The 16,633-nt window shown below is 40.1% G+C and overlaps 1 protein-coding gene across 4 annotated transcripts in view; it reads left to right on the forward strand.

Moving 5' to 3' along the window:
* Positions 1 to 16,633, forward strand: part of SH3D19 (SH3 domain containing 19) — a 54,075-nt gene that overhangs the window by 9,714 nt on the left and 27,728 nt on the right. For 2 of the 4 annotated variants that reach the window (XM_026041638.1, XM_026041639.1), the window contains exons 1-3: positions 8,968 to 9,003; positions 14,545 to 14,585; positions 15,583 to 15,625. In XM_026041638.1, the coding sequence (XP_025897423.1) occupies positions 14,570 to 14,585; positions 15,583 to 15,625 (59 nt within the window). In that variant the 5' untranslated portion in view covers positions 8,968 to 9,003; positions 14,545 to 14,569. Of the gene's footprint in view, positions 1 to 8,966; positions 9,004 to 14,544; positions 14,586 to 15,582; positions 15,626 to 16,633 lie in introns of those variants that run through there. The other 2 variants (XM_026041640.1, XM_026041641.1) reach the window with 2 other exon arrangements.

Below are 16,633 nucleotides of genomic sequence, written 5' to 3' on the forward strand. Positions count from 1 at the left end.
ATGGTGTTTCTGACCGGTCCATCCCCTGGGTGAGCTGGGTCTCCGACCTGGTGGTTTTGGGTTTCATCTGCCCAGGTTAATGTGCCAGCACTGGCTGCCTCAATCCGAGTGTAGGCCTGAGCACCATGTGTCTTAGAGATGCTGATAGGCTAAGGAGGGGCATTGATTGCTGTGACTGAAAGATGTTTGGCAAGATATTTCTCATGGTTGCTACCCTAGAAGGGTCTGGTTCAATCTGTCCTACAAGGTGTTTGCTTCTGAAACTAAATTTAGTTGAGTAGGGAAACGTGATGACAGTGATTATTTCTTCCAAGGTATAATCATCCGATAGAGGCTGCATTATTTATTCACTTGGCATGTAATTTGAGGTGTCTGATGTTATAAGACAGCCAGAATTTATGATTGAGGGTGGAGGAGGTTCTGTTCTTCTAGTAGTGTGTTTGTGTGGTGACTTTGCTCAAACATGAAATCTGTTTCGCTGTAAACGTGTCCTTGCTTGGTTAGGGCCTTCTATGGCTGCTGCAGTAGGTTCTTTGAGTGCTCTTTGAGCAAATGCAGTGGTGTTGCTGCCCCTACTCACTTCCGTGTGAGTAGGATGGATGTGGGTTTTGTAGTTGCAGTGTGTTTTTAATAATCTGTATGGCTTTGATGGTTGATGATTCTGGTTCATATTTGGAGAGAATTTGAACATCTGAACCCTTGGCTATTTTTTTCCATCTTGGGCTAGTGAAGATTATTACCCTCTTCTATAAACCTTCCCTTGCTTGTATCTTTACACAGTCCTGATTGTAAGACCATGATAACTTTAAAAAATAAGCCTTATCTTTTCGGTAGTGGTTGGTCATGGTCTCAAGAGTTGCTGAATCTCTGTGAATGAGCAGTAAGCACTGCAGTTTTCAGGATTGTATTTGAACTTGTCTGTAAGTGCTGCAGACCTACAGATGCATAAATGTGCCTTTGCTTGCACAGCACAAGCAAAGGCACAAATGCAAAGGTGCAAAATGATCCTGACGAATCATTTTCTGTATTTACTAACCAAAACCTCTGGAAGTAACTGTGGTGGAGGAAAAAAAGGAAACTTTCCATTTTTTTGGAGAAGGGCACAGGGAAGAACATACACGCAAATGTGTGGGTTCCCTGGCCGAGCTGCAGAGAGGGCGCTTCTGGAAAGACGGGTCTGGTGGCTGGACGGCTGCAGCTCCGCGGCGCCTCTCGCGCGCGGGCTGGGGCGGCCGCAGTTAAAAGTTCACGTTCCTCCCGCCTCCGAGGGCGTAACTGCGTGAGTCAGCAGCACCCTGGAACGAGATGCGGTCACGCATCSAGATAGCTTTGCTTCCATGAGACTTCAACGTGGCAGGCTTGAAAATGAGCGTTGCTGCTGGTTTATTACTTTTTTAAGTGGTGGTTATTAAAAGTGGTGAGCTAAAGTTCACAATATTAGTTATTGCATTAACGTACCTGTTTTATAGAAGGCCTGGCCCTTCCCCACAAGTATTTTTACTGTCAGCAGACGCCTGCTATTAAAGCAATGAGCAAATTCYTTTTGTTTCCTTGATTAGTTAAAGCTTAAACTCCAGCAAATTTCACATTGCTTATATGACTCAGATGGTCTATAAAGAAGTTGAATTTGGTTAAAGGTGCCTTAAAATCCAATGGGATGGAATTTGTAAAAGTGCTGAACATTTGCTGATGTACTATAATATTCTCAAAAGTGTTTAGCTGTTTTTTTGGCAGCTGAAATTCTACCATCATGGGATACTTCTTTGTAATCCCACTTCTGTAGTTGTGATTGAATTTTACATGTTGGATGCTTCTCAAGCTGCTGGTTTTTATATTCAGAACTGCAATTTTGTGCTGTTAATCTCTTGTTTGGTACTCTCCTCTGGTAGTTAGACTTAATTAGCCACCTGCTGAAAGTCTTAAGATTCTCATGATGCTCCTGGAACTGCTTGCTCGTATTTTCCACGAGTTCCTCCTTGAAGAACACCTGCTAGTTCAGGCAAATTGACCCAGAAGTCAGAGATGTATCTTGGTCGGAAAACTTAGAGATCTAGGCAAAATAACAAAAACTACAAGTTGCTACCTCAGTTTCAGCACCTTTCTGAAGTCAGTGACCTTTGCAGCATCCAAGCATTCTCCTCGGGGTTTTATTCCTCCAGCTCAGGCATTTTCTGCCCTCTATGGTTCTGACTCTCAYTCCCTTAGTCCCTGCTTGTTCTTCTTTGAAAGCAAGCTGTGTGTTTTTATTTCTACATATCTTTGCTTCTTTCTTTTCAAAAGCTGCAGAAATATACCCATCCTTTGACTATCTTTTAGTGATTTCTGTCTCCAGTTTCTTCCTTTATATTTTGGTGGCAACTATTTTTAACAGGGGCTGAAGTTATCTGGTGTTATAAGGTAAAGTGTTATCTGCTTTTTCACTAATCATTGTTAATGCTTCCAGTCAAAYGAATGGACTCACCTACTGCTTTCCCTCTTTACAAAACTTAGATGTAAAGATAGCCGTAAGAGCGTAATCTGTAGTTTTATGCTTTGTGAAATACACGAACTATTTGAAGAAAACTTAGTATCTCAACAGGCCTCTAACTATTGTTAAGTATGGATATCTTCAGTCCTGCAGATCTAGAGCTACAGGTTTTCTTTATGCCCATGTCCTCTTCGTCCTCTATGATTCAGAAAAGGTTTTAATCATCTGTGATGTTAATTACAAAGAGACTGGTTCTCGTTTAGCCACCAGATATTATTTTGGTGTGCAGGGATGTGCATCGTGAACAGAATGTCCTGTCCGTGCCAATAGAGGGGCTGTGATTTACTGACTATAAATTTAGCTCCTGCAAATAATTGAACCAAGAACCATTCTCCCGAATGAAAGATGCGGTCTCCATTTCATATTTTTTAACTGTAGAAGTAGTGCACTGTCATCCTACTCTACTTGCAGATACCACTGTATGTAGGCTTTAATGGTAAAGGATTTTCATGTTTAGAAGGAGGAGAAAAAAAAAAAAAAAAAAAAAAAAAGCTGTGCAGTTTCTAGTCAGGTTGTCTATTCCTGAAGAGTTTGTTCTTCCCTTTGAATATTGTATTGGAACCAAATATCCTGTCACAGTCACCAAAGCAATTCAATGGTTACTCTTTTTTCTTAATGACTCTATGCTTAAAATTATAGATGGCTTCTACTGCTAGAAATATTTACTGCCAAAGTTAAATTGTCTATAAAGCATCACAGGGCTGTTTCTTCCACAAGACACGTTCTCAGGGGCGTTGCATAGGCAGCATATAGGAGAACATCTTGTTAGCTGCTGCAGAAGGGCCAAACTCTTCAGTGAGCAGAGACCTGCATTCTGCCAGTGCACATTTAACTGGGAGCTGAAGTCAATAGGCACCCAGTGAAGAGTAAGAATAACTCGAGCCGCGGTCTGAGGAGGAGCCTTTTGGGGATGGGCAGATTCATACAGTCATCTTTGGGTACAAGGGGTAGTTCAGCTCGGGTAGTCCTCTGGACAAAAAAGCTAAGTGTAAAGAGGAATTCTTTCTAGGGTGCCTATAGTTTTGGATTAGGAATGAGTTTGTTCAGGATATCCATGAACTAAGTAATTTGTAGATTCACAAAGAAATGTTGACTCTTTCGGCCTTGTGTTTTTAAGTTTGACAGCATTAAATGTGAAAGCTTTTACAACATGATGACTTGTAATCTGCTGCAGAAATTACAGTGTGGAAGGTCATTGTCTGTTACCATGATTTACTTGGACTTGTGGCCTATGATCTGCCTTAAAATCACAGGCTCACTTACTGGAATACGACCCAATATGACAGTGACAAACAAATTAATATGTAATAAGCGACTGAAGAAATAGCTGGAGAGTCATTTCTTAAAGGATTTCCCTGTGCTGATTATTGTGAGCCATCTTAATTRGCGGAACAGCTGGATTTTAGCTCCTGCTTAACTGCCTCCCTGCTTGTTCAGGTGGCTGGAAGTCACAGTTGTGGCGCTGGTGATGGACAAGTAGGCAGCCTCAGCATAGTGATGAGGCTGGAATTGTCACTGCACTTAATTAGTGGCTCAGGATTGCTCGCTTTTGGGGCTGGACCCAAGAGAGAAGCCAGATTAAAGCAGGGCGAATCAGATTTCCTAGATAACCAGGTCTGTGCTGCTGCAGTTTCCGAGGTGCCCGGTTCTGTTGGCCTTTTGTGCAGGCCGGGCCGTGACGGCACCGGCCGCTCGGCGGGGAGCGCGAGGCCGCGTCTCGCTGCCGCTGGGGCGCACGGCTGCTGCCCGCTGCGCTTCCCAGTGCTTGTCTGCTCTCGCAGGGAGCCAGGCTGGGCAGCCAACAGCAGCAGCAGCAAGAGCTGCAGCGGGGAATCGGCCCATGCTGAAGGGTGAAAGAGCAGCCAGCCTGAGGCGCAGCCAGGATTTGGTGATTTGTAGCCAGGCTACAAGTTTGTCCTTGTGAGCGGAGACAGGGCTGCTTCCCACATCCCTGGCTGCCCGTTCCTGCTGCCTCTCTCACGTCACCRTCGTGCTCATGTGGCTCTGCAGCTGCCTAGACCAGCCTGCCTGTCTGTCTGAAAATGAATTGAGATATTTGGGGACAGGTTGTTTGTTACTATCAAAATTATGCAATTGATCCAGCTGACCTGTGGCCACGTCAGCAGCAGCATGAGGGAGCTGCTGGAAATGGTGCGTGTGGGAAGGTGGGGCTGCCAGCTGCACGGTCTCGGTTTGCTCTGCACAGATGGGGAGATGGCATCTTGACTTGATGCCTCACTTAATCTAATTTGTGCATGATATTTGTGCATTAGAGCACTGAAAGGCCTGAAAGCCTTCTGCAGCTGAGCCATTGACGAGACTTATCATGGTGCATTAACGTAATTTTTTCAGTGTAGCTACACTTAATTAATCCACAAAATTAATATCATTCTGTTTACTGCATCCATGCCATGAAAATGGGATGGTTGTCGGGCCTGTACTGAAGTTTGAAGGCTTTTGGTAGAACTAATAGATCTGTTGTCTGGGTGATAGTAAATTTCATCTTTTGCACCACCCTTAAATTAACTTTAAAATTGTGTTTTGTTTTAAATTCAGTAAGCAGTTTAATCATTTAGATGATATTTCAAACATTCTATGTTTGACATGATGTTTTCTAAATAGTATCAATGGTTTTCTAATAAGTCTTAGAAATACTGCGTGGTAGTCCAGTGACTTTATGATAAAGGTGGCAAAATTTCTAAAGTAATGGAGGAATATGTCATGCCTTTTGTTAAATGAATATTTTGCCTCACAGTAATGTCAACAACAGCTGTTTAAGGATTCTTGGCTCACGTTTTAAAAAATCACAAGACTTCTTAGAAATAGCAACATTTTAATTTTTTTTTAGGCTGTTTGCGTAAGACAAAGTCTGTACACAGGACTACATAACATGACATGATGAGTAATTTTTTAGAGACTTTGCAGTTAATGCTTCAGTGTATTCTCAGGTATGGGGATGAAAAGGTAGTCCAGAACCTTGGAGCCTTGCAAGATTCCTAGCTCAGTGCAAACAGGAGTATTTGGGAATAACCCCTAAGGAGGGACAAGCCTGTTTAGTATGCAGGAGTTGCCCTTCCTCCAAGGAATAGTTTACTGTTCTTAGCCTCATCTAGTTTGACACAGTTTTATTTCTCTGATGCATGAGGTTAAAAAGCACTTTTGAAGCATTTTCCTCAAGTGTTTATGTTTAGAAAATCTGTCCTTGAAAGGCAGAACAAAGCTGGCCAGGAAGAGCGAGTGAGTGAGTCTTCAAACAAACCACTCCAGGGTTTGTCTCTCAGAAAGGGTGGCTGAGGGGACCCTCGTGGTGTTACTGGCTGCTTTCAGAGAGGCACACAGAGCAGGAGCAGGTCACCGACCCCTCCTGAACCTAGTGAGCCTGTGTTTAGCTGGCAGAGAGCCTGTGGAGATGGTTGATTCCCCCTGTGGAGGGCTGGGAAGTGATAACTCATGAAAAACTTGCTGCCTTACTTGGAAATGTTACAGAGCCGAGTGCTTGGAACAAACAGTGAGGGAGACAGGCTGGATGTGCCCACGTGAGGGGAGCTGCTCATGGTTTGCTCATTGTATGGTACATAGCAGCGGGCACATACAGAGAGTTTGCATCTTTGCTTTTTCTGCATTAGGGATGGCTGGGATGGCGTTTGAGCTAATCAGGGTCTTTAAGGGTGTTAACTCCCTTAACTTCCCACCATCTGCCCTGTTTCCTTGCAGCAAGTAGAGTTTGTAGCTGCACTCGAGCACGGTGCCGGGGAGTTTTGTGTGTGCTGATGCTCACACCTGCAGCAGGAGGAGCAGGAGGCTCCATCTAGCAGAGTTACTGCCGCTGCCACAGGATTGTCAGAGCTCATGGGGTTATGTCAGTTATTTGGAGGGCCTGAGAGAGAAGGTGCCTGTTAACTTTGGGGCAGAGGACGATGTGGGGCAACCTTATCTCTGCTCTTCAGGCAAGACAAGAAAAGAGGCCAGAAATTGTTGCCTGTGGAACAGGGAAGAGTTTGCTCAGGTAACTGGGCAAAATCACAGCCTACCATGTCTCTTTTTAAAGTGGGCAGGGAGAAATTGTTGGTAATAAAGTTAGGAATGTGCTTTTTCCTTTCAGGATTTCATTACAAAAATAAATTTTAAAAAATCTAAGTTCACACCCTWTTTGCTTTTTTAAAAAAAGACTTAGGTAATACATAACAATAATTGTACGTTAAATGTGAATCAAAGTGTCTTGGAATAGGAAAAGCAGTCCTTTACTGCAAGAGAAGGGTGTTGATGGTGTCTTATTAATGAAAAGCAGGAAAAAAAWCAGGTAACAACTCGTTTTGCCTGTGAGATCATAAGTTTTGTAGCAACTAGGTTATCCTGGGTTCTCAAATACACCTGGAACTGCAAACTTGCACGGCCTTGATCTTCATAAATTGATACTTCTATTTACCCAGGTTGGTTTCATGAAGGATTTGGCATATGCCTGCAATGCCTTTGATTTTAAAAACCTTTCTGTACCTTTTGGTCCCTTGTGTTGTATGGAAAACTATGTGTGCRTGAAGACTCCTGTGATTTCCATCCCCAAATACCTGCTTATCTCAGAGAAGTGTGTATCACATTAAGGCAAACTGCTGCAGTTGGAAAGGATCTTGCCAGCTGGAAGAACTCTCCTGTTCCCTTTGATTCTTGCGGATACTTAAGAGTGTGTATTTTATAGATTTCCTGCTTTCTTACTGCAAAAAATCAAGTCAATCTTGATGTTTGGGTATAGAAAGTAATTGTTCCAAAACATTTGCAGTTCTTATTGCAAAACTTGACATTCCTTGCTGTCTAGTATTAAGTATAATTAAAGAATGTATTCTTTTTATTAAAACCCTTCATATTGCTGTTATTTACAGCAATTAAAGAATGAAAAAGAGCTGAAAATGAACATCCCAAGTGAGTAGACCTTAGTTATACGGAAAGAAAAATGGAATATGACCCCATATTGGGGAAAAACATACAAATCAAAGGGTTTTTGAAGATAATGCTGTATTATAATGGGACATTTGGAAGGAAAATAAGATTCCTTTTCTGCTGAGAATGCACAGTGAAACATGACTGATAGCAATGTTTTCTACTACAATTTTTGCTGTGGGGTGGACGGGGGCCAAGCCGCTTTTGACCTGTTTCTGAAGCCAGACAAATAGGCTTTGTTTATCCTAGACCGGCCAACGTATTTCAGAGAGCAGCTCAGTGAGAGCCACATTCATTTCTGCTCCTCAGTACTTTTTCAGAACGGCTGAAAGGGAGGACATTCCCATCCCTTTGTGACTTTTTAACAGTGGTTCTCACTGCCGCCTCTTCCCTCTCCTCCAAATCCCCTCCTCTCCACCCATCTGGTGTAACTGTAGTYGTCAGCCTTAGCCACGGAAGTGCATATGGAGCCAAGCGGGCCCGATGGATGAAGCGGCAGCTTCACGCCATTGGCGCCGCCGCTAAAATGCTCCGTGCTAAAATGCTCAGGCCTCCACCAGCCTTGCTCCTGTGCCTTGCTGTTGTGTAAAAGATTCCCTAGTAATGTGAAACAGCTCTGGTCTGTTTAGTTTTAGCCTTTAAAGATTATTTGGCACTTTTAAGGACTTCTCACCAGCAAGTATGCTCTATCTTTTGTGCTTAAAAAAACGCCCCTGCTGAAGGGTTTTGCTTAGGGTTTTTTTGTTTGTTTTTGTTTTGGAGCTCCTCAGTAGCTTTGTGTATGTGGCAGGTTATTAATATCACACTCACGCTTTTTGAGAATGATAATCCCAAATTGTTTTTGGTTTTTAACCTGCAAAAATAGCAATGGCTGCTCTGTCTGGGTTAAATAAGACTTTCAGAAAAGCAGCATCAGAAATCTTCGTCCTGCCAAGTAAACAGATGATTTAGCCAAAGGAAGCATTTTTCTGTCTTTGTTTATCAACAAATTTTTTCTCACATTGTCTTCCCAACTAGCCTCACCCACCAAGTCATTAATGAAAATGCAACTTCCATGGAAAGTGAAGATAAATTGTTAAGTAATTGTTAAAAATATTTAGCAAATCAGATGTAGATTGTGCAAGTTTTGTTAATTTACAAGAATCTTAAGTCATTAGATACCAAATAATCTGAGAAATACATAAAGAAGGGCTGTTTTCCAAGTCTTCCATTCAAATGAGGCAGGATATGAACTTCAGCACCCAACCAGGAGAACAAGTGGTTATTAACATAGGTTTCAATCCTTGTAGAGATGGAAGGAAAGCTGAGTCCTGGTTTTCAACTGCTCTTGGACTGAGAACAGTTGTATACTCTAGGGGTTTTGCACACATTTGTGTAAGATAACCTTGGGGAAAAATGATCTTGGCAAGTACTGTACAGTGTGCAGGGAATCTCTGTGTGATATTACTCAGCTGTTTTCTCTTTGAGACATTAACTGCATTGTAACTTTTTTTTTTCTTTAAGCCAAGGACCCTTGTCATCCATAAGAGCAGCAATCAAGAGATGTAAGTCTATTTTTCCCTCTACTTCTTTAGAATTATAATATTTTAAAGATTATTCCATCTTCATTTTTAGGTGAACTGCTAAACCTTATATGTGAAAAGATAATAGCTGACAGGCTCTTTTGGCACTTTCTCTTTATTTTACTTTATTTAATTTTTTTGCCAATGGGCTGTTCCTGCCTATTACTAACATTTTATTACTTGTCCAGTAGTACTGAAGTGAGTATGTCTGGTGCTGGGTTGTACATACCCAGTCTTAGTACACTTGATAAAACAGAAGCTTGTTCCATTTCAGAAGAAATCTCCAGCAGCTGTTCATTGGCTCCACTGGGGACTGAATTAGATTCATACACTGGGCTCATTTTGGAAAGTTTAAGAAAAAAAAAAGTTTATAAATTTTGAATGAAATTCCCTGATTTCATTTTTATCAACACTTTCTCTCTCCCTAATCATATTTCCAGTCAGAGAATTTCTTTATCTGCATCCTCCAAAGTGTGCTTTTTCTTTATTCCCCTTTTCATTTTTATTTCATTTCTGCCCATGTTTTCAATTTCATACCAGGAGAACAACTCTGACTATTTTGCTGTGGAGGGGAAAAGGGCGTTAGTGTATGAACAGTTGATCTCTTTCTTCCGAACCTGGGGCTTATTAGTAGGGGTTGGGTTGGAGGGAGTCAAAGGGGTCACAAAAGCTTTATTCAGAGCAAGCCTATATGATGCTGTAGTTGAAGTGCAGTACTTTGTGTGCTATTGCTGCCCTGCATAGGAAACTGGAAAAGAGCACCAGATCACAAAGGCCTTTTATGGTGGAGTTGAGAACTAATTCTAGACTCCTTACACCTCAGTCTCTGATATAACTGTGAAATAGTAGAAAAGATCATTAAACCAATGATTTTAATGCTTTTGAAAACATAGTAACAAGTGATACCTTGTTTTGAGGCACAATCAGCTAAAACTGTGTCTACTCAAGAAGCTCATGGATCTTATTGTATGTAATAATATTAGTAGGTGAGTAGCTATGATATGTGAATAACTAGGATAATATATAAATGCCACGTGAATTACTCAGATGATAAGCAGGAAGAAAACTCCCTGTATGTGTTGAGACAGGGTGCAGGAAGACTCTGTGTGTGCGCTAGTAACCATATCTGTGGAGAGATCTAAAGTAAAAATGGACTCTGAAAAATTCCTAAATCTCCTTGCTGTTGATCTGAATAAAGTGTAGTATTTCAAGGAAGTACCTTTTTTCATAATAGAGTTAGAAATGTATTGTGGGCTATTTAACTCTGTTTTTTGATATAGATATTTGCAGAGTTTCGATATTCCAAACTATGGACAATGCTTAAAATGGTGTCTTCCTCTCTTGTGACCAAAGAAGAAGATAGGTTATTTTCTTTTCTGTCACTCTCACAACTGTGGATAGAAAGATGTGGTAACAACTAGTTTCAATTCTTTGACAACTTGGCAGAATTCATCTTCCTGAGACAAATAGGAGGGGGAAAAAGAAAAAAAGAGGTATGATGTTATGAAGTAAGACTGAAGGTGTCACATGAAAAGGTAGCCTTTGTCCTTGCTTCCTTTTTGTCCTTACTGGCCTCTGTGCAGGTCACTGTACTTGCTCTAGTAGCTTGCATTAAGAGAAGACTATGTCTATTGCATATAGTGATAGGAGGCCTCCCCACCGGGCTGTTTGAGTGCACTATACAGAAAATATTCAGTGCAAAGGGCACACCACTAAAGCCAGCTCCCACTGAAGCCAGTGGAACTATTGCCGTTGATTTAAGGGAGAGCATCATGCACACTGATGGCAAAGGAGAAAGAGGTGAGCCAAATGCTGCAGTGGTGAGCCAAAGGGAATGGTGCTTGCGCTGTTTTCCACTGTAAGGTGGCATTGGGGAGCAAATCTGCTGCCACAAAGTGCTGGAAGAAGCTGCAAGTTTGTTCTGTTCTCGTTCTGCCCTAAGCAAATCTGTGGCAGAAGAATGCATAAGAGAATCTCTTGCAGACCGCAGGACGTGCTCCGAGTCTGCGGCTTTCCACTTGGCAGTTGTGCAGCTGGTTTTGGCAGTGAGTTTTCGTTGTTTTTCCGTTTTGTTTTGCTTGGGGTTTCCTTTGGCCCCCCACCAGATCTGTGAGGTGAGCTCACACTTTCCCGTCTGCACAGGCCCTGGGGCTGGCAAAATGCAGGGAGGGGAGCAGAGGCCACGCAGGCAACCCAAGCTGACGCGAGGTGAGGAGTCACCTGCCGTGGTTAATAACTGCTCTCTAATTTGTGCAAAATGGCAGGCTTGCTCTTGGGGTGTGGATATGCAGATTTGATAGTAATAATAGTAGTAATGATAGTGGGAGGCAGGAAATGGAGACTGCTGTTGAGGGTGGCACATTGCCTCCCTTTGCTGCTGGCGGTTCAGACCCAAGGGAAGCAGGTTCAGGGAGGCAAAATGACCAAAACTAACCTTGTGGGAAGTGCTTAGTTTTATGTGTATTTAACACTCTGAACTAGCTGACTCTGGGGTCAGGTGAGTGTTAATGTTGGTTCAAGGGAGACGGCAAAAGTCAGTGATTGGAAAGAGGATTGGGTGGTGCCATCTCTTATAGCTACATCTAAGCTTTAATTAAATCAGCCTAGCTATAATGTCAGCAACCCTCCTACTTCCCTGAGGTGCCTGGAAGTGGAGTGAAGAGAAAAGGAGCAAGACCTCCCCCTTGTGCCAAGAAGCAGTTCAGGAGAAAAGCTTGAGTGCTGCTGCTTTCCACAGTGCTGTGAAAATTTCCAGTTTCTCCGAAACTGTCTCTCTGTATAAATTGTCCAGCCACAACTTGGCTTGTTTTTGTTGGTTTAATTTTTGGTTTTAGCTTGAGGGGTACCATAGCCATTTAGCTTTTTCTGAAGAAGCTGTCCTTGTAGATAAATGACATGTTCAGCACTGCAAAGACAATAAGCATGGTCTGTTACTTAGACCCTTTCTATCAACTCTTCAGGTATATTAGTTTGTAGGCAAAAGCAGGAGCAGAAATAATGTTTCATTCTTTGTTTGCCTACTAGGTACTGTAATGGTTAGATTTTATTCTGAGGTGGATATACAATGAGAAGAATAACTTCTTGATCTAGTGTTCTGCATATTTTATTGGACTAATGGTAGAAATATCCAGACCAGTGTTAAAAAAAAATCCTGAAAGAAGCTGTTTTTTAAAAATACTAGCACATACTTGTCTTGCATAAAATAATTTAACTTTAAAACCTACCTATAGCAGCATAAATTAACTGAGATAGTTAATTGCAGGACTACATTTACAGCTGCTGGGAGGAATAATAGTAAAAGTGTGAGGAAAGTTTGGGCTGTTTGAGGATAAGATTCCAATCTTTGATGAGAAGTGAATCTTGCTCTTAAAACAGTGAATATACAGCAACAAAACGGTATTTCATTTGCTTTCAAGTGTCTTAGCTTAAAATGTCTCATGCCTCATAATCTGTGTGTGTTTCAATATTAACACTGCCCGGAGGAGAACAGTGCCTGCTGCCCAGAAGAGAAACAGAAGAAAAACATCCCCAAACCTAAGTGTATCATACAAACCCCTTTGCTATTAAACATTAAAAAAAAAAAAAAAAAAAAAAAAAAAAAAAGTTATTGCCCAGGAAGTACTATTTGTAAGAAATACTGGCTATTTATTTGCTCTTCTTATCATCAATCCTTTACTTAGAATTGCAGGTGGGGTAATAAATTCTCTATTGTTAGACTGAACACATAGGGATACTTCCTTGGCACTTCTGTAGAAGTTCTAGTGAAAATGCTGATTTGACTTTTTTTACAAGCTGATTTGAATTTTTTTTTTCCCCCTTCTTTCCCTGAGATAAATAAAGTTACAAAGTAAAAAAGCATGAGTTGTATAGGTTGGTTTTTTCCACGTCTATCCCCACTTTAACTGCTTTGCTTACCTTTCTCTTAAAAACCTATAAATATATGTTTCTGAAATTCCCAATGCTTCTGACCCTAAGAATTTCTAGTATGGAAGTTGAGGAGGTGACTGCCTTAGCTAGTCATATGTAACTTAGGGCTAAAATACATTGTTGCTGATCTCTGAGCTTCTTTTTTTTTTTTTTTTTTTTTTAATGTCTTAAAGGTGTCTTAATTTGCAATCTGGGAATAAAATTTGAATTCCATGGGTAATTTTTTTCCTGAGGAGCATGAAGGGAATGGAGAATAGGCTTAACAGTATTGAAGGCCTGTAACAAGGCCAGAAAGATGACCTCTGTTTTTAATCAGATGCATGCTGTATATGTAAAATTCATGTCTTTTCTCAAATGCTTTTTTAATTTAAATTCTTTTCCTTGAAATGGTAAAGAAATAAAAGCTGTTCAAGCCAGGAGGCAAGGGTTGTTTTGACAGTTCATGTTTTGTTTTTCCTAACATTTGTTGAACTCAAGGAAATACTGGAGTGCAGAAGATGGAATGACTTTCACCTTTGCTCCTCTGTGGAGATTTAAAATCTTCTAAAACAAAAGATGCACTAAAAGCATGAAGGGCCATACTTGAGGTTCCTAAGATTGTAACARCAATGCAAAAGCAAAAAAGAGAGATTGATGGAGGGGAGGAGTGAACAATTTAATCAAGTTCCTTAAGAWATTGGTATTTGTACTAAATATTTACATACATGCAAAATTATATTCTGTAAATATCTGTAAGATATTACAGATAATTAATTCTGTAATTAATTCCGTAAATATCTGTAAGACTTTATTGCTTTAAGAAAAAAAAAAGTACATTTTGACATGGAATCTATTGCTTTAAGAAAAAAAGATTCCATGTCAAAATGTACATCATGGCTTAAGAGTTAACCCTTTTGAAAAGACATATTTGATATGCATATCCACTAGTAAAATTATTTTTATAGAAATATTCTAAGTGATGATAATTTCAGGTGAGTTTCCCTCCTTACTTGAGATTTGGTGAGGATTACTCTAGATCTGTATGCCCCACTGCAGTTTTCTGCCCCTGGCCAGTAAGAAGAAAGGTCTTTTGGACATTTTTATTTGKTTGTTTGTTTATATTATTATCTTAAATAGAAGTACTTTCAAGTCCTACAAAATAGCACGTAGAATTTATGTAGCAATGAAGACAACATGAAAGAAGTTGACAGGTCCAGTTCAGTTGTATGTCCATCCCTAACTGGTTTTCATCTCTAATGCCCTTRTGATTGCAATTTGGATGTACCCCAAGCAGTTGTGTTAATGTTTACCAAACGAACATTTTCTTCCATCTTCTTGCAAAGATGAACTTGAAGAGGAAGGCTTTCTTCCTCCATTCCCAAATGAGGGGTATGTGATATCTGTGTGATATCACATATATGTGATATATAGTGTCTTTTTTAAGCCACTCTATTGTGAATGAGCACTACAGTTGCCCATCTAGGACACTGGCATGCGCGCTCTCCTTGTGCAACTAACCCATTTGATCATGTTTTCTGTCACTCTGAAGCCTTSGTTTGTTCTTCTTCTTTTTCACCTCTTCTTCCTCTTCTGTAACCCCTTCTTTTTTTCCTCTAGCACTCATGAATAGTGCACATCAAAAATGCCCCGTGGAAGAGGTATGTCTGACACAGCGCTGTGCGGCTCTGAGATCAAGTACAAGCTTTGCCGGTTTCAGCTCTGGTTCCCTGATGGTGCAGGAACAGCTCAGGTGTCAGCTTGGGCGCAATAAGACTCTACCACTTCCTAAATTGCATTTGCTATGCAAAATTGTGTCCCTCAACTAATGACCTTTTTTTTCCCCCCAATCAAAGTCAAAAGCTAATGTGGCCATTGAAAAAAATTATTTGAATATAAATATGGCAAAAATAAAAYATGAAGAGGTCAGGAGTTATTTATGTCATGTCATTTAAAACAGTGGTTTGGAAAAAAAGAAAAAAAATGTTGGTGATTCCCAATCTGCAAGTGACTACATTTTGTCTGAGGATATATGATGTGAAAGAAGGCAATTATTTACATATCTTCCATTTTATGTAAGGTGAAAAATATTTTAAATTTTGTGCCTTGGTGCTTTTATTTCTTTTTTTAAAAAAAAAAGAACTTTATTTTTCCTCCCAAAAAAGAGATAACACATCTCAGAAATGCACTATCAAAAGCAAAGCCAGATGCGCTTAGCAGTTCTCCATTTCACTGATGGAGTATTGTAACTAAGGGAGGCAAAAACCAAACAATCAAACAAACAAAACAAACAAACAAAAACCCCAACCCCCCAAAAAACGAATTCCACCTCTAGGGTCGCCACCAGGCACAAGGCAGGAGCACATTGCAAGGAAACAAAAAGGGGATGGGTCCATCTGTTTTGATGGTACCTTAGGTCTGTAGAATGACTTCGGCTGGTTATGAAATGGTGTCCTCAACCTTTTAAAAACATCCCTTCATATTTAATACAAATAATTTTTGTTTGAACATGGCCATTATTAAAATCTGCAATTCATGATCTGATGCTGTATGTTCTCAGTTTCATTTATGGTGGCTTGGTAAGGGATATGTTGTTATCCTCATCTTATTGCTACGATAGTATGTTTTAACCTTTTTTTGTTTTGTCTATTTAAATAGCTTCTCGGACCTCTAACCATAGTGAGCAGCAGAGGGATAGAAGGTATGATGCAGTTATTTGTATTACAATTATATATCATYGAAAAACKCATTAGATGGTGTCACAATATTATTTTTATCCCTTACTTTCTCCTCTAGTTTATTTCTTTCCATCTCATTTTCCTTTTTATCTTAAAATTAATTAGACTTGGAATAAAACAGAAATATTGTGGTTGTTAAGAACAGAGAAGTTAAGGGTTCGAGGAGTTTTCTGGTCAAAATTGCTTTGTATCTTAGTATTATTATTATTTTTTTAACTGAGTAYTATTATTACTTTTTTAACTGTAGTCAATCAACCGTCTTCATTAACTTTCCTGACTTCWATTCTTGGGATTACTTGAAAGTGTAAATAAATAGACACCTTCAGGCCTCCTGGTATTTCAAAGGATGTTGAGAAAGGAAGTCACCAACTTGGTGAACTGAGTCTGTCATAATTTAAGGAGTAAATGAACTGTATTCTTCTCACTTTTTAAAAATAGTTTAAAAAAATATATATATCAGTTTTTCTTTTAGCAGCCAGAGGCTTCTGTAGCAGATGGCTTCATCTGTTCACAAAGCTCACTTCTTGAAATATATTTTGTGCCAGAYTTGAGAGATTGATTGTGGTGTGTTCCCAGTGAGGTCTCAGGACAGTTGTGTGGTTCTAACTGCCTTGTCCTCCCATTGTAGCAGGCAAAAGGCAAACACATGAAGACTAAAGCTTGTTCCATTCAGTTGTTACACTTGTATTTAAGCATTAAGTAATTAATAATTAAGTAAATAACAAAAAAGATAATGAAGTAAATTATTTTACTGAAGCCAGTAAATCTATTTTTTGGCTTAGAAATTTAAGTAGACACTTCAAATGGAAGCCTAAGTGCTTGATAGATAGGTTGGGTGATTGCTTTGAAATTGTGAGAGGTATCTTTGGTTAAGTCACAAAAGTGTGAGTTGTTCTTATTTCCCAGTCTGAGACAGCCATGCTCTTTTACATTTAAAATGACTGTTTTAAATCATGTTGGTTAATTATTCC

The sequence above is a fragment of the Nothoprocta perdicaria genome, unplaced genomic scaffold, assembly GCF_003342845.1.
Source record: "Nothoprocta perdicaria isolate Ctin4 unplaced genomic scaffold, notPer1 scaffold_29, whole genome shotgun sequence".
NCBI classification, from domain to species: Eukaryota; Metazoa; Chordata; class Aves; order Tinamiformes; family Tinamidae; genus Nothoprocta; species Nothoprocta perdicaria.